Genomic DNA, 27,202 nt, shown 5'->3' on the forward strand with positions numbered 1-27,202 from the left:
GATAAGTACAGTTTCTATGATTTTATAAAATGTTGGATGCGAAGTACTAACATTTTGTTTAAGATTTTTGCAAATACCTTGTTGAAATGAGTTTGGAATATTTCTTTATCAAACTGTCATTTTTCTTTTTCACCAGTTTTGCTGATCTTATAAAATAAGTCAGGGAGTATGCTTTCATTCTTAGTTTTCTAAAAGTTTTCACTATGTTAGAAAGAGTTGATAGAATTTGCCTGGAAAACCACATGGGCTTGTTGCTTTCTTCGTAGAGAGATTTTTTAAAATTTTTGCTTCCATATCTTTGATAGTAATGGGATTACAGAGTTTCTAATTTTATTTCTTGAATCAGTTTCAATAAGACTTTTCTAGGAATTTCTGAATTTCATCCACATTCTCAAGTTTAATGGCAGATATTTGATAATACTATTCTCATTTTTATACTTTACATATACTGTATCTTTGGGTTTTATTTATAGTATCATTTTTGGATGCTTTCCTTTTTTCCTTACTTAATCTCCTTAGATGTCTGTTTTGTCTTAACTTTTTCAAGAACCATCCATTGTCTTTTCTGGTCCTCTCTGTTGCATTTTTGTTTTCTATTTTTTAAAAAATTTGTTCTTTGTTGTCTCCTGTGTCAAATAGAACATATTAGATTATGCTATGGGAACAAACAACTCCAAAATCTTAGTAGCTTAACACAATGAGGGTTTATATTTTGTTCAACCTGCACAGTAAATGTGAGTCAGCAGAGGAGCGCTCTCATGTCAGTCACTCAGAGATTTAGAATGAAGGAAGCTGCATCCCCACAGCATCCTTCCTTCCTCAGTTTTCCAGGGAACATAAGATTGCTTCACACTATCTGGCAGTTGACATCATCCACGTGGAAGTGACATATCACTTTCATTCATTTTTCATTGACCAGAGTTAAGTATTCCAGTTACCTGTTGCTGCACCAAAAACCCCATAAGTCTTAGTGACTGAAGACATAAGGATCATTTCTTTTCCTCTTGAATCAGCAATTTGGGCAGGATTGGCAGGGGCAGCTCATCCCTGCTCCATGTGTCAGCCGAGATGGCTTGAAGGCTGAGAGCTGGCATCCTTGCCGGCTTGCTCACTTATGTGTCTGGTGGTCACTGCTGGCTGGTAGCTGAGATTCAGTTGAGACTGTTGACTGGGACACCTTCACATGGCCTCTCCAAATGGTTACTTGACTTCTTCACAGTATAGTAGCTGGATTCCAAGAATGATCATCCTATGAGAACAAAATGGTATTGCATGGATGACATTCTTATAATCCTGTCTCTGAAGTCAGATGACATCAGTTCAACCATGGTCACAAAGGTCTGCCCAGGTTCAACTGAAGGGGACGTAGAACCTCACTGGAGGAGAGGAATGCTAGTTGCATTTGGAATGGGATGTGTTGTGGGCCCCAGTTGTGGAAAATACAGTTTACCACAGTACCTTATTTAGGCATGCCAAGCTTTCGTATGCCTGGAAGGAGGATGTATCAGTTAGCTTGTTCTGTGTAACAAACTGCCCCCAAATGGAACTGATTGGAGTAACAACCCTTTTAGTTAGCTTACAGTTCTTGGTTCTTCTGACTTGGCTATTCAGTTGATGTTTGCTGGTCTGTCTCATGTCTGTGTGGTCAGCTGGTGGGTCAGCTGGTAACTGGATCATCTAAGGTATCCTCATTCTTATGTGTGGCCAGTTGGCAGGCTGTCAGCTGTGGCTGTTGGAAGAGGTGACAGAGTCACATGTCCCCACCCACTTAGCAGATTAGCCTGAGGTACTTTGCATGTAGGGTTTTAAAGGTCATTGAGGAAGAGGGCAAGAGGGCAAGAAATAACCGAGTATTTTCATGTCTTTGTATCATGCATCTGTTGTCAGATTGGCCAAAGAGAGTCACATGGCCGGGGCCAGAGTCAGTGTAGGAGAGAGTTACCCGAGGACATGGATGCAGGGAAGGGGGTTGGTGCAGCCAGCTTGGCTGACCAAACCGTATCGAGAGGTGAACTAGAATATTTAACAGCTCCAGTTACTACTATAGCCTACCTCCCTGGTCACCAAATATTTAGTCAACTCTTTCCTTAAGCAAATACATATATCCTTTCTCAGGAGAGACAATCCAAAAGTCCCATCCACGACTGGCAGAAAGTTCACAGTCTAGGATCTCTGAATGAAGGGCACTCGTTTGTTCAAAGGAAATGCTGAGCCGTTGTTTCATGTAAAGTCTGAATGTGGTTTCTCTTGATCTGGAGACCTGTGCACTAAAAAGGCTTGTTATCAACCATCCACTCAGCCACCCAATATACAGAGGATAACCACACACAGCTCTCCCACTATGCCAAGGTAGGAATGGCCCACGTTGTCTCTGGTTCACAGCAGTTATAAATCCCCCGGGGTGGACAGTCTGAGGGTCCCTGGCCCTGAGATGGGGATTGCTTCTTCACCAGACCCAGACTCTTGTCCCAGGAGCAGTCCCCTTGTCTGTTACTTTCTGTGACATCTGAGCCCTACGTTTGGATGATTCTTCCTTATTGGACATCCTTTAGACCACATCTGGATTGAGTGCTGGGGTGTATTTCCTTATAGGGGACTGAGCAGTTTTCTCAACCTATTTTCCTGCCATAGATAGAGAACTTCAAATTAAGTCTAGAACAGCCGAAGTTCAGGTTGGCATTTCTTTTAGAAACACAAATCTTTCAAAACTTCTTTGATTTCTCCTCTGTTTGATTTTAGTCATCTCCAGGTGTCAACGGTCATGGTCGTAGTTCTTCTCAAGATGTACTTCTTTGATTTGCTGTGTTTCTCTGCCTTCTCACCCCATCTCTCTCCTTCTCTGTCTCTCAGTCTGTGTGTGCTTTGAGCTTATTTGGGAAACCCTCTTTCTGGTTCTCTTTTCCCTGCGCGCTTTGTTCAGCTGAAAGAATTCACTGGCACCATACTCTGTTGGGCTTCTTTACTCTGAGGCACCTTAATCCATTTTGTTTTCAATAATAGGTTTGATTTTTTTCCCCTACATGGTTGAGTTTAAATCACTCCAGACCCAGGTTGTGTCACTTACCCATTGAGACTGAGAAGCATTTTCCTCTTCCAGTTTGACAAACCCATACAATTCTGCTTCCCTGTCCTTCCTCCTTATAACCAATCAGTTACTTTCTGATCTTGCATTTTTCTTGTCACACCATAACAAGTGCGGTCAGCAAACCCACACTTGTAACCTGGTGTTTGATGGTCTGTAGGTGCCCACAGACTCAAGCCTGAGACCAAATCTGACCTGCTGCCTATGTTTTCAAATAAAGTTATACTGGAATATAGTTGACCATTCATGTGCATGTGACCTAAGTTTGGGTTAAGAGACAGCAGCAGAGTTAACAGTGTGACAGAGACCATGTGGCCAGTGAAGCCTGAAATATTTCTGATCTGGCTCTTCCGAGAGAAGTTTGCTGAGCCCTGCTCTAAACTTGCAGTTCTATTAGGGCATCTTTTGCCTTCCAAGACAAGAAGATATTTTGACCAAATGTTGGACCATTGCGTGACTTGGGTGGCCTTTTTTCAGTCTCTGATAATAGTTTGCTTGCTGCACCTGCCACCGAGCAGCCATCAACGCCATGAATTTCAGGTTTTGTTAGGGCAGCGCAGGTACCAATTTTTATATCAGTGAGAGTGTTATAGGTTGTGATGGGTTAATAAACAACCCTCAAATTTGGCTCCCACACCAGAGGTTTATTTCTTGCGTACACGTCCTGGCCAGAGCAGACCAGGAGGGAGGTTCTGCTCATCTCAGTTACTTGGAGAGCTGGACTGTAGGAGGACCCCTCATGACACGTGCTTTTGTAATCATTGTACCACAGAATGAAACTGCCCCGTGGCCTCACACTGGCATTTACATGCCTCTGCCCAGGGGAGAAACATTTTACTTCTGTTCACATTTTATCGGCCAAAGCATGGCTCCTTGTAACTTCAAAGGAGGTCAGGAAATGCTCCTGGAAGGAACCCAGAAGAAGGAAATTAGAGATATTTTGGAAAGTCCCTGACCACCCCACCTTCTTTCTGCTTTCTTTGGGTTTCTTTAGTTCTTTTGATAATTTCTGAAGTGGGATCCTGAATTTATGAGTTTTCAGCCTCCTTTTGTAATATCCAGCTTGGCACCAGCAGGGAGCATTGCGATCTGCAGAGGAGTTGCTAGCCAGCTGGGGCTTTCAGGGACATCCAAGGAGCAGAGCATGTGCACCTGTGGAAGAGCCTGTTCAGGAAGTTCCTGAGAGGCTGTGGCCTTTGTGGGGCATCACAGGGAGATACATAGCGGGGAGCTGGTCCTGGCTGCTGGGTCAGAGTGCTGTGTGTGGAGCAGCGGGGAGCCAGGGCGGGCTGGGTCTTTCCAGGTGCCTCCAGGTGTGTCTCAACCACATGCAAGCCCGCAGACGGCCCTTCCTGAGGGCTGCTGGGTTTCCACCTCCCAAATCCTAGGCAAGCACCTGGGGGGGCCAGCTCTCACCTGGGAGTATTCAGAGAAGGGGATCCTGGTGAGGACCTGCCCCCCTTTCACTCCCCAATTCTGGCACAAATTCCTCTTCTATTCAACTCTAACCAAGAGCCGGAGAGGGAAAGGGGTTCTAAGAAAGTGACTCCCAGTGAAACCAAATTGACAAGAGAACAATTCAGCTCAACTAGTGAAAAGCCCAGGTTCCCTCTGGGCATCACTTTTACTGTACAACACAAGTGTGCTCATGGGAAGGCTTCCAGACTTTCTCAGAATTACTTTGCATTTTACATTGAGATCTGTGATGCATTTTGAGTTGATTTTTGTGAACGATGTTAAGTATGCATCTAGGTTCATATTTTGCATGTGGATATCTGTGTCTTTGTTCTGTCCTTTCTGCATGGAGTTGTCTTTGCTCCTTTGTCAAGTAGCAGCTGACTCCAGTAGCGGGGGTCTGTGCATCCCACTGATCTGTTTGTCTCTGCCCCTGTAACCCCGCCCCACCTTGACAACTGGAGCTTTGCACTGAGTCTTGAAGTCGGGTAGTGTCGGCCCTTCAACTCTGTTCTTCCCCTTCATTGTGTTGGCTGTTCTGGGACTTCTGCCTCTGCACGTAAGCTTCAGAATCAGTGTGTTGGTATCTATAAAATTAACTTGCTGTGATTTCAACTGGGACTGCATCGACTCTATAGATTAATTGAAAGAGAACTGACATCTTGACAATATTGTCTTCCTGTTTATGTACATGGGCTATCTCTCCATTAATTGAGATCATCTTGGATTTATTTCATCAGGGTTTTATAGAATATTTTATTTAGGATTTTTTTATTCCTTTCGCACCTTATGGTAAAATGGAGTATGCCCATATATGTGGAAATGAATAAAAAATACATTTTCTATTATGTATCACGTACACACACTAGCACAAATGAATTAAAATACGTGTCTGTACATATACATCTACAGTCAAATGTATCAGCTAAAGGCTGATTTCTTTTTGCCCAGTGACAACCCTTCAAAAGAATTTGTGGTGATAAAGTATATAATTGTTTAGAATTCAAAGTAGACGTCATTTCAATGAATAGTCAGGCTAGACTTGGTGGAAAAGTAATGAGATTTAAGGAAAGAGGGAGCGATGGTCATCACGATAATCATGTCTGTCATTTATGCTGTGCCGGGATGCTCTCAGCCCCACCAGCCACACGGCGTCTGTGCTGCTGCTGATGTGAGGAAACGGGCTTAGGGGGGCCCAGGGCTCACCCCGAGTCACAGCACGTGATGGAAATGGATTTCTGCCTTCAATCTGTCGGACTTCAAAGCACTTCACTAAAATACTCTTTTTATAGAAAAGAAGTTGTTTTTTTTTTTTTTTTTTTTGCATTAGTCTGTCCTTTACCATCTAAAAGAAAAATAGTACTGTTTAACAAAAAATGGCAAATGCACGTGGAAAAGAATGAAAGTAGAGATAATCTCTGGCTCTGGGAAAAGCCTACAAGAAACAAAGCAGTTGTCACAGAATAAATAAAAGCGATGGGTGTTTAATAGGCCTGGCAATTAGAAGCCACCGCAAATTACTTGAAAATGCATTGACAAGGAGAGGATGAAGCATTCCGGGGGGGGGGGCAGGAAGCCATTATCATTACAGTGATAATGCTCTGCTCCTGAGCTCCGCTTTAAAGGCATTTTGGTACATTTTATTTAGTTTGCATTGTATGGTAATTCTTTAAACCTTTTAAAAGATGTGTTTTAAGGGCATTTTAGTACATTTTAGTACTAATAAAGGCATTTTAGTACATTTCAATTAGTTTGCTTAATATGGTAATTTTTTCCCTCCCATGAAGGGAGGAGGGGTTGGGATACATAAACATTTAATTTAGGTTGATGATGTTTCACTGTTTTAGTTCACTTTATTTTCAACGACTCTACTTGCTTGAAACCCATCTAGCTCCTGAGACAGCAGCCCCACGGGGTGAGCCGTTGTGGCTTCATTCAACTTCCTGTCCACTGGGACCGGAGTGATGGAGGAGGAGACCTTGTAATTCAAGGGCTGAGGGCCTTCTGCTGTTTCAGTTACTGAGCCTTAAGAAAAACACATGATGCAGACACGGGGCTAGGAAAGAATGCAGTTTATAAGCTTATACAATCTTTAATGAATACTCTACTGTTTTTTCCTTGACACCCTTATAAAAGATTCTGTGTAGTGGAGGCATCCATATGAAAAGCTGTTGGGAGTTAGGAGTTCAAAAGGCAGAGGCAGAATAAATGATTGGCTGTTCTTTTTCTAGAAGAGCCCCCAGTTCTTCCGGGGGCTCAGGCTTTGCAGTGGTCAGGGCTACTAGCCTCATGAGCCGTGGCTGGCTGTCTTCAGCTGTTGGCCACCTGGGAACCTGGCCCCTCCACCCAGGTGGGGAGACATGCTTGAAGCTGGAGGTTGTCCTTTGGTGTGTGGGCTGGACCTGGGGTTGTCCCGTCCGGTGAGCAGGCCAGGACGCCAGCCCCCTAAGGTCACGTTAGGGCTGAGGGGCCTTTGTCTGCCCCTTCCTCCCTAAAAGTATATTCACGATTATAGTTTACACTGTGTTAGCATGAAGATGCCTGTAACCTTTGAGTCTAAAATCTTGGGTTTTTGTTGTTCTGATTTTGAAAGAGATGAAAACACTTTTGTGGGCCCCTAAAAATAGTGTGGGACTCAGGCACGGTGTCCACTGTGCCTAGTGGGAAGGTCACCCTGCAGCCCGACCAGGCACTTCTCAGTGATCGAGACTGTGATATAAAAAAAAAAAAAGTGAGAGGCTCCAATATTTAGAACCAAACCCACATAGGGTCTCATTATAGAACGTGCCCAGCACGGCAGCACATTGGGTCTCTGTCTTGTTGACAGCTGGGCCTTCTAAGGGAGACGTACAGGGAGACCTCCTGCGGGTGGCTTGCTTTCCCCTTTCCTGGAGGAACTCGCAGGCGCTGTCTTCCGTTCCTTTAGCCACGAGTTTTCACTTGACGGTCAGGCCCATTTTCACACCATTTTCAACCTTTCTGGGGAAATCAGAGCCAGTGAGGTCAGTGATTGTTTCTCTCCTGTTGGGTTAATGAAATAAGTGAAAAGTCACACTAGGAAGGCAGCTGTCCTGGTTATTTCCTGGTTAGCTTTCTGTCCGCAGCTCAGTTAAGTTAAGTTCATTTGGGGAGGCTTAAAATAAAATCAGCTTTCAGGGCTCCACGTGTGTAGAGATCGTGGTCTCAAATTTGACATCTTCAGAAGACACACTGTCGTGTCCCTGCGGACCTTGGTTTGTGGATGTGGAGCCCGTGTGATGGGGAGGGCCGCAGCCTGGGGGGATCTGGTCCCCTTTTGCAGGGACTGGGACAGGTGTCCGAGGGTCAGAGTGCATCAAGGCACCTCATCCTGGACAGAAATAGCAGTGGACGGGGGATGAGGACATCATGTTTGATCCTCTTATCTTCTGGCTGCTCTGAAAACAGACCCTTCCTGCGCTCCGGGACTGGCCCCACGTTGGGTAGCCGCTGTCTCTGCACAAGCAGAGGGTGGAGCACGCGGTGTTGGCAGCACCAACTCCCCCATCCGATCGGATCCTGGGCTGGAGTCCTGGTCCTCTTCCCATCAGCTCCACAACCTCAGGAACTCCTTTCCATTCCCCGTGCCTCTGTTTTCTCACCTGTAGAGTAGTGTGAACACCGGTAACCCCCGCAGGGTTGTTGTAAGTGTTCAAGAGCATGATACACTTGAGTGCTCAGCACAAGAATATGTATATGGTAGTGTTTGCTGTGGTTGGTGCTGCTCTTTTCCCCCAGGTACCACGTGACATAAAATTGTGGGAGAGAAGGAGGTGAAGGCACTGAGGGTGCCTGGTCTTTCTCCTTGTTATCCTGGGGTCCCTGTGGCTGCTTGGCTGATCTGCTTTGCTCCCCCTCTCCGTGTGGTTGGTGGCCTGATATATGAATGGGACCATCCCCAGTGTGAACTGGGAGCTGCTCATTGCACAGAGTAAATCCTGTACCATCGAGAAGGTGAGGGCTCCCCCGGGCTCTGGTATTTGAAAAAGCGGCCCCATAAGTCCCCAGTGTTGCTATAACTTTAAATATTCTAAAACCTCAGTTGAAGTTCTTAGGGTCCCAGCCAGATGGGTTTTTTGATTGAAACTCCTTTGGATGTTTCACTAACTCAACATATTGGGTGATGATTGAAGATCTGAAACTGGGTTCCATCCCGTAGCGCATGATGTTCAGAGCAAGATTTCAGCATCATGTTTGGAGAGGCTGAAGCCTAAAGCCAGGCTTGTGTAATCAGAGGAGGCATGATGTCCATTACATTGTGTGAAATTGTGCAGAATCGTAATAGTGTGTCTTTTGGGAGGAGTGTGGCTAGACAGAGAGAAATAGAAAAGCAGCGTTAGTGTGCAAATGTGGATTTTAAAAAAATGCATTAGTAAGAGGCCAGTAATAAATGCCCATTTTCTTTTCACTGCTGGAGCCCAGGAGAGGTGGGAAGGAAACCAGCAAAATGGCACATTCTTCCAAGTATCTCCTGCTCCCTCGTCTTCTCTATTTAGTCCTTTCCGACCCCTTTCTATTAACCTATGATTCTGTTAAAACATTAATTGCCATGCATTAAAATGAAAGCTCCTCACTTTAGTGACTGAGATAGTTTTTAGGTTTTTAAAAATAAAGTATTTTGGATCCATTTGGAAGACTTAATTCTCTAAGCTTGGGCATCTCTGGTCCTCTGGTTCAGGCGGTGAAGTTGGTTGTCTTGGTTTATCCTTGTATTATGTGCTCTTGTGTCCACTTTTGAATAAAATCCATTTCTCCATTTATCAGAGAAAATTAAAATTTGATGGCATAGCTGTTTTTCATAATTTAAATATCCAGTACTGGGCTATTTATATAGAAAAAAATGGTTAATAAGAAACACATTTTCAGAAGTTCAAACTGTTCTACTTTTTTAATTGAAGTATACTTGATTTATAATGTTGTGTTAGTTTCAGGTGTACAGTGAAGTGATTCGGTTATATATATATTCTTTTTGAGATTCTTTTTCATTATAGGTTATTACAAGATATTGAATATAGTTCCCTGTGCTATACAGTAGGTCCTTGCTATTTATCTATTTTATATGTAGTGGTGTGTATCTGTTAATCCCAGACTCCTAATTTATCCCTCCCCCATCACTTTCCCCATTGGTAACCATAAGTCTGCTTTCTATGTCTGTGAGTCTATTTCTGTCTTGTAAATAAGTTCATTTATATCATTTTTAGATTCCACATACAAGTGATATAATATGGTATTTGTCCTTCTCTGATTTACTTCGCTAAGATAATCTCTAGGTCTGCAAATGGCATTATTTCATTTTTTATGGCTGAGTAATATTCCATTGTGAATGGAATATTCTTTATCCAGTCATCTGTTGGTGGACATTTAGGTTGTTTCCATGTCTTGGTTATTGTAAATAGTGCTGCTATGACCACTGAGGTGCATGTATCTTTTCAAATTAGTGTTTTCTCTGGATATATGCCCAGGAGTGGGATTGCTGGATCATATGGTAACTCTATTTTTAGTTTTTAAAGGAATTTCCATACTGTTTTCCACAGTAGCTGCACCAAACTACATTCCCACCAACAGTGTAGGAGGGTTCCGTTTTCTCCACACCCTTTCCAGCAATGATTATTTGTAGACTTTTTAATGATGGCCATTCTGAGTGGTGTGAGGTCAGAATGTTCTGCTTCTGAAATAACTTGTAAAACCTGATACATTTTGATGCTGATTAATGTTGATAACATTTTGATAACAAATCATTGGTATCATGGTCTTTCTAAATTATACCTTTGCAATACTTTTTTCTCTCCTTAGGAAGTTGAAGACCATGTGGCATTTTTAATAACAGTTCCAACTGCCCTGGCAATTTTCTTTGCGATATTCATCCTCGTCTGCATCGAGTCAGTGTTTAAGAAGCTGCTCCGGCTTTTCTCGTTGGTGATATGGATTTGTCTTGTGGCCATGGGGTACTTGTTCATGTGTTTCGGAGGCACCGTCTCTCCCTGGGACCAGGTAAGGTGTTCAGATGCTTTTTATGTTTTTTTCTGATTTGCGACATAACTAAGTTCTGTCAACTTGGTCCTAAACTGTAAAGAGCAGACCTACAGCTGAGAAGAGTCTCGTGTCATAGCCTCTTAGCGGTGCCCCCACGGTGATGCCACTCGGTGCCCGCTTTGACTCGTCAGACCTGCTGGAAGTCAGGGCGCTGCCAGGCTCACCTCGTCCCTTGTGTCACGGCTCAGTCTGTGTTTCCTCCCGCACCTCGTTTTGGAAGCTCCATTCTCCTCCAGTCCCTGAGTTTCCCATTATTCTGGAATCCTGCTGGGGTTGGAGCCTGACTTTGTGCCTCTAACTCTCAAAGTCTGGTTGCTCTTGAACTATTTCTTAGATCCTGGATCTTCCTTCTTCCAGACAGACTTCTGCGATGCTGATTCTGTGTCAGCGTGGTTACGTCGTATCGATAGGCAAACCCACGGTTCTTCATGTTGAACCTGGGGGGGCTCTTGGCTTAGAAAAGGGCTGCATCTGGAGGATGTGAGATCTTTCAGAGAGTGTGGTCTTTCCGAGAGTGTGGCTTTCCCCCTTGCGTTGCTGCCGCGTGTGCGAATCCTGCTGACTGCTGGGTAAAATGGCGCATTGTCCAGGGCACAGCTCTGGGCTGCAGATAGAGATAAACAAGTTACTAGTTTCAAGCTTGTAATTGAAGCCCTGAGGTTCCTGGCCATCCAGGGAGACAGTAACCTGAGCACCGAGAAGGCTGGCCCTGGGTTGGCGGGGACTCAGGAACCTGAGTAGGAGAGGCACAGGGACCTCAGAGGGATGCAGGAGTCATTAGGGGACAAGTACTAGGGAGGGAAAATTATTGTGGAGGCCATGGGAGAAGAGAGATTCGAGATGGGAAGGCATAAAAGGGTTCGAGTGCCAGGGCAAGGGACAAAGCACTACTGCTGTGCCTGAGCTGGAGAGGGCCCTGGGTGAGCCCAAGGGTGAGGTTTCCAGCACGTTCTGTCTCGTGACCTCGGCCAAGCCATCATCCTCTTTTGGATCTTGGTTTCTTCTGCAAAGGGAGAGGCTGGACTGAGTGAACTCAGTTGGTCTCTCTGGCCCTAAAGGATGCTATGTTAGTGGACAGCTCCCTGGAGAGCCCCCAGTGCTCACAGAAGCTCCCCTGGCCTGTCTCCTCCTGAATCCCCCATTCAGGCCCCTTGTGGGTCTGGGGACGCCATGCTCTGGCCGGCTCCTTCCCTGGCTCTGCGCCCATCTCCCTTCTTCACGTGCCCTGGCCTCACCTGGCTCCCATGACACACGCGTCCGTGGTCCCTCCACCTTCATGCCAGTGCATGTGGAGCAGAAACAGGAACCTGGTTAAGAGCATCCTTGCTGGTCTGTGACATGGACCCAGGGGTCTCTCCTAGCACCAAGGCCACCTGGTTCTAGTGACGAAGCTTTATAAGCAGCCTCACTATCACCCAGGGCAGGTATCCCTTTCTTGTTCTTCTGTCTTCCTTTGTCCAGATTCCTCTGAGCTTGCCTTTCCATCCGAATTACAGAATCTGTCCTGTTCGGTAAAAATGCCAGTGTTACCCTCAGTAACCTCACTAAGCCCCTTCTCAGAGCATCCTTTCCAGATGGCCAGGCGCTCCACGGGGCGATACCCCACCTTTCTTGTTTTCCTGTAGCACTTACAATGGTCTGCAGCGCCGCAGAGCGTGTCACGCACCCTTCTCTTTGTTGGTCGGCTGTCTTCCCTGCTGGAATATAACCCCCTTCTGGGCAGGATGTGAGTGCCTCTCGGTCCACTGCTGCGTCTTCACACCTCCGAGAGTTCTCCACCAGCAGCAGGCACCTGGCGCTCTCACGGGTGGATGGCTGTATTTTTTCATTTCCAGATTTGTTGTTGAACGTGTGTGTGTGTGTGTGTCCACTTGCTCTATTTTTATCTATCTTTGGGTTTTATAACGTACACTTTGGCTTTATTGCTGCTATCTGCCTGCTTGTAAAAATCTCTCTCAGCATCTTAAACACATTTATTTCAGAGTTAGTTTACTTCCGTTTTCTCCAGATCGATTTCTCAGGTGCTCTCGGTTGGCTGCGTGTCTTGGTGTGTGTTATCCGTGTGCACTTTGACACTGTTGTTTCCAGCCTCGTGTTGAATTGGGATTTTTTCACCTCCACCCCTGCATGATGGGTGCCTTTGTCACGCTGCCAGGGCCCAGAACGAGCTTGTGGGTGGAGCCTCGGCCCTGTTGACCTTGCGGGCGGGGTGGCCAGACCCGCTGGTGACCTGGGCACACTTCCAGGAGCACAGCTGTGTGTGCTTGGTGGTCCGAGAAGCCCACAGCCAGGTTCGGTGGGTGCAGCTATTTTGGGGCACTTTCTAAACTGGGGGCGGGTGCAGGGTGTCTGCCTCATGCTGTGGGTCTGCTCACACCTCTGGCCGGAAGAGGACCACTTTGGGTCTCATTCCCCCACTGGAGTTTGAAATCCTGCCCAATGTTCCTGGCTACTCCTGCCCCTCTCAGCAGGTATGGGGACTTCAGAGGAATTTGTTCTGCCATATTAACCAAAAGTTTACTACCTGGTGCCTTTTGGCATTAACAGTACAGGTGGAGGCCCCTTCATGAATGCTCACCTTCAAGAAGGTGCAGTAGGTTTACTGAGCTCAAGGGAAGGTGCTCAAGGAAAAGCTTCCATTAGAAGATGCTTCAGTTAACAGTATTGGCAGAAGATGCACGGATGGGGAAACATTCCCCACAGGGTCACCCTCACTGCTGACTCCGAGGGCAGGTTTGGGGTTCCCAGGACCACTGTGAGGTTCAGTAACTTGCTGGAAGGACCCACGGAACTCTTTGAAAGCTGTAAGACTCATGGTTATGGTTTCTTACAAAGCACGAATACAGATTAACATCAGCCAAGGGGCGTGTTCACAACAAGTACCCAGTGTGGAACCTCCAGTGTCCCCTCCTGGTGGAGTCACGGCCAGCCCTGCTCTCCTGGCGCGATGCACCGGGTCCACCGCCTGCCTGGGAAGGTCAGCAGAGCCACCTGTGCCCACAGTGTGGATGGGGACTCAGCCCTGGGCTGCCTGCACGGCTGACTGTTGGTCCCAGCCTCTCTGTAGACAGAGCTGCTGCTGCGTGGCCCTGAGCACTTTCATAAATCACCTTGCGGCTGTCTGCTGGCCAGAGCCCCCAGGCAAACAAAGAAAGCCCCAGCAGGCCGGGCTTTCCCGGAGCCCCGAGATCCCCCACCCAGAGCCCCAGGCAAAGGTCAGACCTCGCTTTGGGTAAGGTGAGTTCATCACCGCACAGGCGGGTCGAGTGCGGGTCCAGCCATCAACACCTCCAGCACCCAACGGAGTCTGAGCCGCCAGCTTGGGCCTCGTCCCGACTCTGCTGCCCTGTTCTGAGTCTTCCACTCACAGCCTTCTGCAGCCCTTGCATGGCTCCCTGGGGTGGGCGCACTGGACCCAGGCTTCCTCGTGCCCAGACCTCCACACAGGATGGAGAGGTACCTTGCTCACGGCCAAGCTGCTGGAGACTGGAAGAGGAGATTTGAGCCCAGGAGTTCTGATGCCAGAGGCCAGTCTTATCCATGAGGCTGGTGGTTCTCAGCTGGGAGTCAGTTCACCCCCAGGGCCTTGTGTCCCTGTCTGGAAGCATCTTTAATGCCACAGCCTGGCTGGGGTCACCCAGTGGGCGGACACCATAGAGGCCGCCCTGCATCCTACATGCCCCCTGCAATGCCCAGGCCCACCGCACTACCAAGAGTTCTCCAGGCCTGAGTGTCCGGAGCGCCGAGTCTGAGAAACTCGGCGTTGCCACGTGCTGCCCCTCCGTGATGCCTTGTAGAGACCCCATTCTTCAGGCCTCCGTGAGTAGGGTCGTGGAGTTGCCAGGGCCTGACTTGAGTGGTGGTGCCCGTTTTGATGAGGCCAAAAGGAGTGATTTCGGAAAGTACTGGCAGGTTTGGAGATGGGTCATCAGTGTATTTGGAAGGGTTCCCTGAGGAAATTAGGAAAACAGAAAGAAAAAACTTCAGTGGGCTGGCCCTCCCGGCCTTGACTGCGTGTGCAGACCTCCCGTTGCTGGTGTTTTAATTCAGCACAAGCGAATGCGGCCTGAAACCCCCTGTCCCCGCCCTGTGCTGCCGGCCTCCCAACCCAGCTGTTGTGTGTCCCACACAGCTGCCTCCTGGATGGAAAGTATTTAAAAATGATATTCTGCTGACAGTTCCAAACACAGTGGGGTAGGTTGGGCGGTTAAGTGCAGGGTGTTGGGCTCCAGCCGTTACTGTAGCAGCGGCTGCGTTTTCCACGGAGGCTCGTCGCCTGCTTCTTGCTCCGACTGATTCGCTCAAACGCCGTCCACTTGTGCTGCGATCTTCGCATTGGGACCTTCCCAAGGTCCTTGTTGTGTATCTGTTTTACATATAGTAATGTGTGTCTGTTAATCCCAAACTCCAGTTATATTCAGTTCCTTATAATAACATCTCATGGAAAATAATCTGAAAAAAAATCTGTGTATGTATATGTACCTGTAACTGAATCGCTTTGCTGTGCACCTGAAACATTGTAGATCAACTACATTTCAATAAAAATATAGATACATACTAGATTTTCAACAACAAAGCATTTTTTTGGAGTTCTCCAACATGATGATGCACAATAAATTATGATATTCATTCTAAAAAAAAAATGACTCAGAGGCAAAGTGAGGGGCTGCATTTTCTTATTTTTCGGAATGGTTTAAAAATGCTTGAACCATTTTGACCTCAGTTAATAGAGAGGACACTAGGCTTTTTGTTTCCTCTACTCTGATAGGTTAAGGAAATGGGATAATTTTTATTTTATTTCTTTTTAAAGAAATTGGTGCCGGTGTGTGGGGCCCGTCTTCCCTTAGTCTGCACATGCCTGGTGTAGTCACACGACGCAGCGTTGATGCCTCTCTGAGAGCCTCTAGAAGGCTGGGACCTCCTGATAGGTGAGTCCTATGGAAAGAGGCTTGATCGAGGTTGACACTAGTAAGTGTCTTGTAGCGCTGGAGCCAGAAGTCTGGAATCAAGGTGTAGGCACCCCAGGGGAGGAGCCTTCACTGCCTCTTCCAGCTTCCTGTGGTCCAGTGTCTGCCTCCGTCATCACAGGGCAGTCTTTTTCTGTCTGTCTCTTCTCCTTTTGTAAGGACCCCCATCATTCTGGACTTAGGGCACCCTAATATCTCTCCTTGACCACATTTGCAAAGACCCTGCTTCCAGAGGAGGTCGCATTCACAGGTAATAGGGGCTAGGATTTGAACATATCTTTCAGAGGGAACACAGTTCAACTCATAACAGATACCATTTCACAGCAAGACACCGTGTTCCCTAAGAGGATGCTCTCCTGTTGCAGGCAGCCAGTCCCGCCTTGTGGCATATTCTTCTCTTTTCTCCTTTCTTTCCTTTTTTTTTCTTTTCCTTCCCTTCCCCCTTTTCTCTCTTTCTTTCTTTTTCTCTTTATTTTCCTTCCTTTTCTCTTTTTTTTTCTTTCTTTCTTTCTGTTATTACTATTTTTAATTGAAGTATAGTCGGTTTACAACGTTGTGTCAGTTTCTGGTGTGCAGCATAGTGATTCAGTTGTACATACACACATATACCTGTTCCCATTCTTTTTCATTCCAGGTTACTACAAGATGTTGATGTTGTTTTACTATCCACTCCCCCCCTCTGGGATTTTTGATAGCTGCTCTTGACCTTCACTTAAACTGAAGTTCCCCCTTGGAATTAAATGTATGTCACAGAGGTTTTTGCTGCGTTTTCAAACCACTGTCTAGGAATTAGAAACTTTGTGTGTGAATAGCTTGCTGAAATAAAGCCACACTCGTGAATATAGAGGGAAAACAACACCCTGATGATGGATCACATTGCCGTGTAGACAGATGGTGGTGGTCAAGGCATGTCTGCGTGCTTGGTCGGGCCACCTCTGCCTGTCTGATTAGTGAAAGTGCTTTCTTGGGGTTTCTACCTGAGTGACGTGGTCAAGTTTTTCTTGTCTGTTACGTTTTTGCGACATCTTTGGTTCACTTAGTGAAGCCTAAACGTTTAGGCGTTGCTTTAATTTATGAACTTTCTAACAAGACAAATGCCTTCCATCTCAGCTGAAAACCACTGACTCAGGAGCCTCCCTGTGAGATGACAACACCTTTCAGAAGGTGGCGGGGCGGGGGGGCCAGAGGGGCTGGAGGACGGGGCAGGGGAACGTAAGAAGGAGGGGCGGGGTGGGAGGGCAGGAGGCGGTCCCCTGTGATGGCTGATGTCGGACTGGTTTTTTTTTTTAACATTTTTTTTATTGAGTTATAGTCAGTTTACAATGTTGTGTCAAATTCTAGTGTAGAGCACAATTTTTCAGTTATACATGAACATACATATATTCATTGTCACATTTTTTTCCTCTATGAGCTACCGTAAGATCTTGTATATATTTCCCTGTGCTATACAGTATAATCTTGTTTATCTATTCTGCATTTTAAAGTCCCAGTCTGTCACTTCCCACACCCCACCCCTTTGGTAACCACAAGTTTGTATTCTATGTCTATGAATCTGTTTCTGTTTTGTATTTATTTATTTATTTATTTTAGATTCCACATATGAGCAATCTCATATGGTATTTTTCTTTCTCTTTCTGGCTTACTTCACTTAGAATGACATTCTCCAGGAGCATCCATGTTGCTGCAAACGGCGTTATGTTGTCGGTTTTTATGGCTGAATAGTATTCCATTGTATAAGTATACCACCTCTTCTTTATCCAGTCATCCGTTGATAGACATTTACGCTGTCTCCATGTCTTTGCTATTGTAAATAGAGCTGCCATGAACGTTGGGGTGCAGGTGTCTTTTTGAAGTAGGGTTCCTTCTGGATATATGCCCAGAAGTGGGATTCCTGGGTCACATGGTAAGTCTATTCCTAGTCTTTTGAGGAATCTCCATACTGTTTTCCACAGTGGCTGCACCAAACTGCATTCCCACCAGCAGTGTAGGAGGGTTCCCTTTTCTCCACAGCCTCTCCAGCATTTGTCATTTGTGGACTTTTGAATGATGGCCATTCTGACTGGTGTGAGGTGATACCTCATTGTAGTTTTGATTTGCATTTCTCTGATAATTAGTGATATTGAGCATTTTTTCATGTGTCTATTGATCATTTGTATGTCTTCCTTGGAGAATTGCTTGTTTAGGTCTTCTGCCCATTTTTGGATTGGATTGTTTGTTTTTTTTCTTATTGTGTCATATGAGCTGCTTATATATTCTGGAGATCAAGCCTTTGTTGGTTTCATCGTTTGCAAAAATTTTTTCCCATTCCATAGGTTGTCTTTTTGTTTTACTTATGGTTTCCTTTGCTGTGCAGAAGCTTGTAAGTTTAATTAGGTCCCATTTGTTTATTCTTATTTTTATTTCTATTGCTTGAGTAGACTGTTCTAGGAGAATATTTTTGAGATGTATGTGAGATAATGTTTTGCCTATATTTTCTACTAGGAGGTTTATTGTATCTTGTCTTATAAGTATTTGATCCATTTTGAGTTGATTTTTGTGTATAGTGTAAGGGAGTGTTCTAGCTTCATTGCTTTGCATGCTGCTGTCCAGTTTTCCCAGCACCATTTGCTGAAGAGACTGCCTGCCCACTATCACCACTCCTATTCAACATAGTCTTAGAAGTCCTAGCCACAGAAATCAGGCAAGAGAGAGAAATAAAAGGGATCCAAATTGGAAAAGAGGTAAAAGTGTCACTATATGCAGATGACATGTTACTATATACAGACAACCCTAAAAGGTCCACACAAAAACTACTAAAGCTGATCGAAGAATTCAGCAAGGTAGCAGGTTACAAGATTAACGCTGAAAAATCAGTTGCATTTCTTTACACTAATCAACAGAAGAAGAAAGTAAAGAAACAACTTCCTTTATAATAGCACCCAAAGTAATAAAATACGTAGGAATAAATCTAACCAAGGAGGTGAAAGAATTATACACAGAAAACTATAAACCACTGATGAAGGAAGTTAAAGAAGACTTTAAAAAATGGAAAGGTATCCCAAACTCTTGGATTGGAAGAGTCAGTATTGTTAAAATGGTCACACTGCCTGAGGCAATCTACAGATTTAATGCAATCCCTATCAAATTACCCAGGACATATTTCACAGAACTAGAACTAATCGTAATAAAATTTATACGGAACCACAAAGACCTAGAATTGCCAAAGCATTACTGAAGAGAAAGGAAGAGGCTGGAGGAATAACTCTCGCAGACTTCAGACAATACTACAGAGCTACAGTCATCAAGACAGCATGGTATTGGTTCAAAAACCGACATATGGACCAACGGAACATAATAGAGAGCCCAGAAATGAACCCATAAACTTTTGGTCAACCGATCTTCGACAAAGGAGGCAAGAATATACAATGGAATAAAGGCAGTCACTGCAGCAAATGGTGTCGGACTGTTGACGCCGGGCTGGCCAAGTGAGGCCGAGAGAGCGGAGTCCTGTTCGCTTTGCTTCCAGTTTTCTGCTTCCCTCACACTGGGAGCTCGCTGAGTAGAGTGAAGTCAAAACATCCATTTCTGAAAACCCCATTTCAGCTTTGGCAGGAGACCGTGCTGAAGTTACTGTACAGATTTGTTAAATTACCAATTTGAAAGGCTAACATTTTGCTCCAGGAACAAGAGACTGTCTTTGTCCTGTTACCTAAAAGGGTGCCAGGCATTCAGCATGTACCTGTGTGTGTTTTCCTACAAAAATAGGACGTCAGTGTGCAAACATTTTTTTTTATTGAAAAATGGGTGAAAATGAAAGAAAATAATGGCCTCTCATACGCTGTGAAATGGCACAGAATTGCTTGCAAGTGCAGTCACTTGGAAAGCTATTAAAGAATGTATTTACCACTGGAAGAAGCTAGTGGCCTATGAATAAAAGGAGAAAACCCAGCCTGTGCCTGAGTAGTCAAGAACCCCGTCTCTGTGTGCTTCTGAGCACCAGGGTGATTTCTTAGGGGGCATTTTGGACTTAATATGGAGGAAAATATAAGAAAAATTAAAAGTAATATAAAAATTATTTCACTTAACGACAACAATGTAGGGTTTTTCTAAACCCCCTCCCCTTCTTTTTTTCTTAATGACAAGGGACGTGCTGATGAAATGTGCGTTTTGAGGACGTACAGTAGAGCTGGAGGGAGGCATCTTGAAGTGTAGCTATTTTGAGACCCTGCATTTCTGGCTGGCTGGCGTGGAGGGGGCACCGCTGTCTTCTCTCTGCCGTCCGTTCCCAGCCGGAGTGTTGTGAGAACCACACTGGCTGTGCAGCGAGCTGGGAATTTATTGCCACTCTCACTGGATCTTCCCAGCCCTGACCTGGCTTGAATAGACAATTCTGCTGGTGTTTCTGGAACAACCTCCGTGTTTCCTCTTTTCTCTCTTGTGCTTTTCCTTAGAGGAGCGCACGCCCTGGTCCTTGCGGTTGGCATCTTCATGGAGCTGTCATCCGGCAGCTGAACGGGTGCGGCCATTGTCACCCCTGAGCTTTGTAGTCCTGTCCCCACCTCACCCCCACATCAACGTGCATGTTAAAGGCTGGGTAGTTTGCTGCTGGGTCCCCAGGATGCAGCACAATGTCACATACTTTGAGATCGTACAGCAAACACTAGAGGAAGTAATGGAACGAGTGTACACGTAATGTATCTGTCCCCTCGTCCCCTCCTCCAAGGTGAGGATGGAGGCATGCGTGTCCATGGTCCTGGTTCTTGCCTGCTCCAGGCACCACTCAGTTACTTTTCATACGTTGCTTCCCAATCTGCACCACCCAGCAGAGTAAGTACCGTCGTTACTGGCAATTTGAAGATGAGACATCGGAGACCCAGAGAAGTTAAGCAACTTTCCCAAAGTCACACAGCTGAGAAGAGAGCCAGCGTTTGAACACGACCTCCTGACACTGTGATCGTCACCATCATCTCCACCTGTCCCTTCTCATTGGTGACCTTGGGGTGTTCCCTGTGGGGCCTCAGCAAATGACAGATTATTGTGTGATGAGAAAGGGACACATTTGGGAGTTCTGGATGGTTCTGTCTGAGTCACATGGCGTTATGTGTTATCTGGAAAAACTACATGAGGCAGGAACCACTACTTCAGAGATGCCAAAAAGATAGATCATGTAACTGCTCCACAGTGTTAGGGAGATTCCCAGTTGGAGGTATTTTCACTCATCAGATGGGTCAGTAAGAGAAATGGAACATTTTGGCCCGAGGAACACGTGTCCGTGTGTCCACATTAGTCAGTATTATTGTTTGGAAATCAGTGATTGCTTTTACACTGAAATGAACATAACTCCTGTATCAGTAGGCTTCTTTTAATTTCACTTCTTTCTGCTGGTTTCTCATCTGGCTCCGTCTTAGCACCTGAGCACGAGTAATCAACCCCTCTCTTTCCCGTAGGAAAAATCCCTCAGGCTCAAAGGGCCCTTTGCTGGGATGCCGCTCCGGGTTCAGCCCAGCCCCTGCCAGCCTCCTCCTGCCCTGTGCCTGTGCTGGGTGCCGTCTGTGACCATCCGGAAGCCTTTGAAGTAGGAGCTCACGCCCTAGGGGGGTGGCCGCCATCGTAAGGAGGCTGGTCCTGTGCGCGCAGCTCTTCACCCTCCTCCCCCCAGGGAAGTCAGTGCAAGTTCGGAAGAAGGAGTCATGGCTGTTGTCTGGAGTTGGCAGTGTTTTCCTGAAAGAGCTGGAAAGGGAGGAAAAGTGCTCCATAAGCATCTGTTATTGACTCATTTTAAATGGAGACATTTTTCATGGTGGTTATCTTAGGGCTTCCTGCATTGTGTCCCTTGTATTTGACACATGATTTTATGAAAGGTTGTGTTTTTCACAGAATTCCAGCTTCTTTAGCCTTGAATCTTGGATGCTGTTCTTTTATATCCAAAGAAACATGTTTATGGGCGCTGGTGAATAATACCCCTTGTGACTGGACCTGTGTGTGTGCTCGTGTGTGTACGAAGGGGAGAGAATTCTAGACTCCCAGCTGGAGCAGCAAGTTCTCAGGAAAAAAAAATAATAAATCCAGAGTTTAAATTATGTCCTATTAAGAGTTGCTAAGCAACACCTCACTTAGCTTCTCCAGTGTTCAGTATTTCAGATTTCCTCTTCTCAGCAGTGCAGCCACTAATATCATCCTCACCCAGCAATTTCAGAGTTGAAAAGACAGAGTTCAGAGTTTGCAAAGGCAAAGGCGCTGGAATTCTCAGGACAGAAAGCCTAAGGAGGAGAGAGGAGAGACCCGCAGAGAGAGAGGGAGCTCTGGAGACTTGTAGAGGGTCCCTCAAGTCTCCACCTGACCAACGATAGGCACATGCAGGGGAGGAAGGCACCAAGGGCCCGGGGAAGAGCCTCTGGGGACAGCAGATGGAGTGACCCCTGGCACAAGGCCGCAGAGCAAGTGCCAGACCGTTCCTAAAGCAGAGGGCGTCGGTTCCCCGAGAAGACCCAACAGCCCCAAGAACCTAGATACCTAATCATAGAGATGCCAAATGCATGATGGGGAGATCTTATTCAGAGATGGCAACACCCTCTCTCAATAACAGATGGACAACAAGAAAGAAAATCAGTCAGGATATAGGAGATTTGCAGAGTATTACCGAACAGGTTGATCTCATTGATATTTATAGAATAATGCAGAATGTGTGTCCTTTTAAATGCACATGGGACATTTACCAAGATGGGCTATATTCTTCATCATAAAAGTCTCATTCAGTTTAGAAGGACTACTATTGCACACAGTGCGTTCTTTGGCCATAATGGCTTAAGTTAGAAATCAATAACATAAAGAAGTTTGGAAAATTAATCAATAATGGGAAACTAAACAATTCATTTCTAAAAAAACCCCAGAAGCCCGAGAAGAAATTACAAGGGGAACTGGAAAGTATGTTGGACTGAATGGGATGAAAGCGTGCTGCATCAGAATTTGTAGGGTGCATCTCAGATGGCACTTAGAAATTTATAGCATCAAACATTTATACCGCAGAAGAGGAAAAGGCTCAAATCAATGACTTAAACTTCCAACTCCAGAAACTAGACAAAGGAGTAGAAACTAGAAGAAAGGAAATAGAAAGGCACATAAAACAATGAAATTGTAAACAGGAAAACAGTGAAGATAATCAGTGAAGCCCAAATTGATACTTTGAGAAGATCAATAAAATCGGTAAAACTCTAGGCAGACTGATCAGAGATAACAATAGAAGGAAAAATGACCACTATGAGGAATGTGAGAGGGGCTGTCACTCTACATCCTACAGACTTTAAAAAGATAAGAAAATATTATGAACAGCTTTATGTCAATAAACTCCACAGTCTAGATGAAATGGACAACTTCCTTGAAAAGCAAACTAACAAAACTCATTCAAGAAGAAATAGATCACTTGACTTACCTGGGAGGATGGAATAATTTGAATGTGTTGTTAAATATCTTCTCACAAAGAAAACTTCAGGCCGAGTATCTTCTCTGGTGAGTTCTACCAAGATTTAAAGATGAAAAACCCTAAAATTATACAAATTCTTTTGCAAAATAGAAGAAGGAACATATTTCCCAACTCAGGTCGTGATGCCAGCATTATTCTGCTACCACAGCCAAAGATACTGCAAGGAAAGGAAACTACAGATCGATATCTTTCATGAACATAGAGAAAAATTCTTAACGAAACTTTAGTAAATTTAGTTCAGCCAAAAAAAAAAAAAATGGATGTTATATCAAGAATGAAAAGTTGGCTTAACATTTAGAAATCAATTCATATGATTCACCACATTAACAGATCATTTCATAAATACAACGCATGCCATCTCTTGAGTACATTCAGAGGAGACATTTGACAGAATTCAGCGCCTACTTATAATAACATCTCTCAGCCATCTAGCTGTAGAAAGGAACTTGCTCAGACTGACAGGATGTAGCTGCACAGAAAGTGCAGCGTCACGTGTGATAGGGGAGGACCAAATACTGTCCCCTGTGATCTGGAGTGAGGGGACGATGCCCACTGTCACCACAGATCTTCAACGTGGCCCTGGACGAAAAATGGAAATACGTATATCTGACGGAGCACTTGTGCTTAGGGTACAGAACACACTCTTACAACTACATACAACAACTGTATTCAATAACGGTGTAAAATTAGCGTCTGAGGTTTTGTAGTGCACGAAGAATTTTCATACTGTTTCATTCCAAATTATTGATAGCATATCCTCAAATGGGAGGTGTGATTCCCATTTTAAACATGAAAAAGAAAACACCCCAAAACCCTGAGACACAAGAAGAGGCTTTGTGACTTCACAACAACATGTAGCAGATGGAAGGCTGCCTTTCCTCTGTCCATTCAGAGGCACCGACGTGTCTGCTCTTGGCTGTGCTCTCTCCATCCCTTTATAGTGGCTCAAAGAAATGGGGGTCTTTAAGGGGAATAAAGTTCCCCTTTATTTATATTTATTTATACTGAGATGTTCTAAGAGAATGGCACTGTTTCTGTTTCTATCAAGTCTAAAATGGAGATGATTCCTTGAGCAAAGATTTGTTACCTATCAAGTTTTTTTAAAGATTGGGAAGTCAGTTGCTGAGTCATGTGAAAGTTAATCTCTGTTCAGCCTGTGTTTTAAAGAATATTTTTGTCATTGAATATGGTCCACACACAAAATGCTATATCCTTTTTTTAAAGCTCTTGATACGGAAAAAAAACTTTTCTTGCTGTTTTTACCTCCCGTTGGGGGATGTAACTAAAGAACCAAATATTCTGAGAAGTGTAGCACAGATGCATGACTCTAAAAACTGGGAAGCAATGAAATAAGTTTTTTGTGGTAGACAGATGAACCAGATTTCTTGTAGAAGGGAAATAAGTTGGGGGTTATAATAAGAGAAAAAATAACTTTGTAATATTGGCCCAGATACAGATGAAGAGACCAAGAGAAGAGAAGGAAGAGCTCAGAGAGAGACCTGTATGGCAGAGGTGGGATGACCCGGCAGTCCCCCTCCTGGCCATAAAACGGGAAAAGATGAAAACTCTGATTCGAAAAGACACATGGACCCCAGTGTTCACAGCAGCACTCTTTAGAACAGCCAGGACGTGGAAGCAACCTAATGTCCATTGACAGATGACTGGGTAAAGAAGAGGTGGTATATATACACAATGGAATACGACTCAGCCATAAAAAGAATAAAATAATGCCATTTGCAGCAACGTGGATGGATCTGGAGATTGTCATCCTAAGTGAAGTAAGCCAAAAAGAGAAAGAAAAATACCATATGAGATCGCTTATCTGTGGCATCTTAAAAAAATAGACACAAGTGAACCCATTTGCAAAACCGAAACAGACTCACAGACAGAAAACAAACTATGGTCACCTGCAAGGGAAGGTACAGGGGAAGGATACATTGGAAATTTGGGATTAACGGATGCACACTTCTCTATATAAAAGAGATAAACAACAAGGTCCTACTGTAGAGCACAGGGAACTATATTCAATACCTTGTAATAACCTGTAATTGAAAAGAATATGAAAAGGAATACATATATGTACAACTAAATCACTATGCTGTACACCTGAAACATTGTAAATCAACTGTACTTCAATTTAAAAAAATAATGGGGGTGTGATAGACTGTTCAGTAAATGAAAAAATGAATAATTGAAATAGATGAACAAAAGAAAGAAATAGATTTTTCTTATGGAAAGAATCAGATTCCTACTTTATTCCATATAAAAATATGAATTCTAGGTGGATTTAAATCTAACTGAGGAAAGCAAGCCATTAAGGTTTTAAAAAAATGTAGAGGAAAATCTCCTTTTAACATCAGTGTAGGCAAGAGTTTCTTAAATAAGGCATGAGAAGGGAAAACTTTTCTCTGATTATGAAAGAAAATCGGTGAAGAAGTGTAAAAGGAAAGAGCCATCCCAGTTATTTTTGTTTCTTTGTAGATACTCAAGAAGCCGCCTTACGTGTGAGCCCCAGGAGGCATGTAGAGAAATCGGCTGGGAACTGGATAGATCAGTTACAGTATTTTACTCAATGAAATACTAAGTAAGAGTCAAATGAATAAATAGGTCTACATAGATCAACTCTGAGAAATCTTGGAAGCATAGTGCTGAGTGGAAAAGGAAGTTGCAAAATGATGCGAATGATATGTGTACCTGTACTCTGAGTACCGTATTAAAAGAATAGAGGAGAATACCGGACTAATTTCTACCTATTGGTTTTTTGTGGGGGAAGAGAGAGGACAATGTGAGGAGGAGATTTTAGCTGTAACTTCCTCAGTGTGTGTGTTTCATAAATATACATATATGTTTATGCAAAAAAATAGGATGGACGTCTCTAGGACGTAGTGTTCAGTGTACGAGGTGTGTTCTTGGGCGGCCGTCATATTATTTGTTGTTACTTTGAAAAGTTCTGGTTTTAGTGGTTTTAGTGTTTTACATTTTAGAGTAAAATAAACACTGAAAAGGACGTCAGTTGTACTGAATATAACTTTGCCTTTGACCTGGATTTGCTGTTCTGTACTGTGGGTCCCAGCCCAGCTTTTAGGATCTGACCTCGTTAGCAGCCTCTCAGCCGCCGCTGAGAGAGCTGTCAGCCTTCTTTCTCTCCTGCTGCTTCCTGTCCCACCGCCTCCGTGGTGGGATTGTCGTTCACCATCGTGAACAACCAACCCTCCTTTTCCCCTTTGAATGTGTGTGTTTGTTGCTAGTTTTTATAAAACGTGTTCTATCTTTCAAACTGTAAAAATAATGTTCAGTGTATACAGATGCCAGGGAATGCAAGAGTGAATGATGGTGAGATCTGGTCTCTGGGATCCATGTTTGACAATGAACGACAACTCAATCAAAATGTGCAAAGAATATGGTCCCTTAAAAGAAATAGCTGAATAGTGATAGCATTCTGTTTTCGTGGAATAAATACTCGGGAGAGTAATTAATAGCCCTAATCCTGAAGTCCTGTAAAGTAAGTGGTATCACAATTGAATATTAGTTGTTTTCCTTTGTTTTCAACTATTCCAAAAAAAAAAAGAAACAACCCTTAAAACTATTGACAAAATGTTTGAGAATGAAGGATGAAAATGAAGGCACCTTTGCCTTCGAGTTTTCCATGGGCATGCTGTCAAGTTGTATTTTTAACAGCTTTTTCCTGTTGACCCATGATGGTAACAATTAGAATATTACCATGGAAGAATTAAATGAAATAATTGTGGATTGATTCAAACCGTGCCTCTTCTCCCCCTCAGTTTTCTTCTGCATGTCTTCTTTCAAGGTGTGTGCCAGCGTTTGACCGCAGACACACGCGGTGTGCTGAACACAAAATCTTGGTCAGCGTCTAAGGCTTTGCTTTCTTGGTCCCTCCACGCTCCGTACGTCTTTGGTGAAGATGAAACGCAGCATCTAGATAGTTACTTCTTTCCTTGTTGGAAATGCAGATACCACGGCTCAGTCGGGTACATGTGGATGCTGTGTGCTCTTAGGATGTGGGTCCAGACTCCAAGGGCTGTCTTATAAACTGAAAGCAGAAACATGCCTTTAGTTCGGAAGGCATCTGTCTGCTGGTCCCGGGACGGCTCTGAGCTTTTGTCTGGTTACTGGTGAGTTTCACAGTGGGGAGAGCCCCGAGACCCTAGACCTCACGAGGGTGGACAT

The 27,202-nt window shown here is 44.5% G+C and overlaps 1 protein-coding gene across 1 annotated transcript in view; it reads left to right on the plus strand.

The window, feature by feature from the left end:
• ADCY2 (adenylate cyclase 2) overlaps window positions 1–27,202 on the plus strand; it is a 378,985-nt gene that overhangs the window by 9,727 nt on the left and 342,056 nt on the right. The window contains exon 2 of the mRNA XM_074356066.1: window positions 10,349–10,546. Coding sequence (XP_074212167.1) covers window positions 10,349–10,546 — 198 coding nt within the window. The remainder of the gene's footprint in view (window positions 1–10,348; window positions 10,547–27,202) is intronic.

This window comes from Camelus bactrianus, chromosome 3, assembly GCF_048773025.1.
Source record: "Camelus bactrianus isolate YW-2024 breed Bactrian camel chromosome 3, ASM4877302v1, whole genome shotgun sequence".
NCBI lineage: Eukaryota > Metazoa > Chordata > Mammalia > Artiodactyla > Camelidae > Camelus > Camelus bactrianus.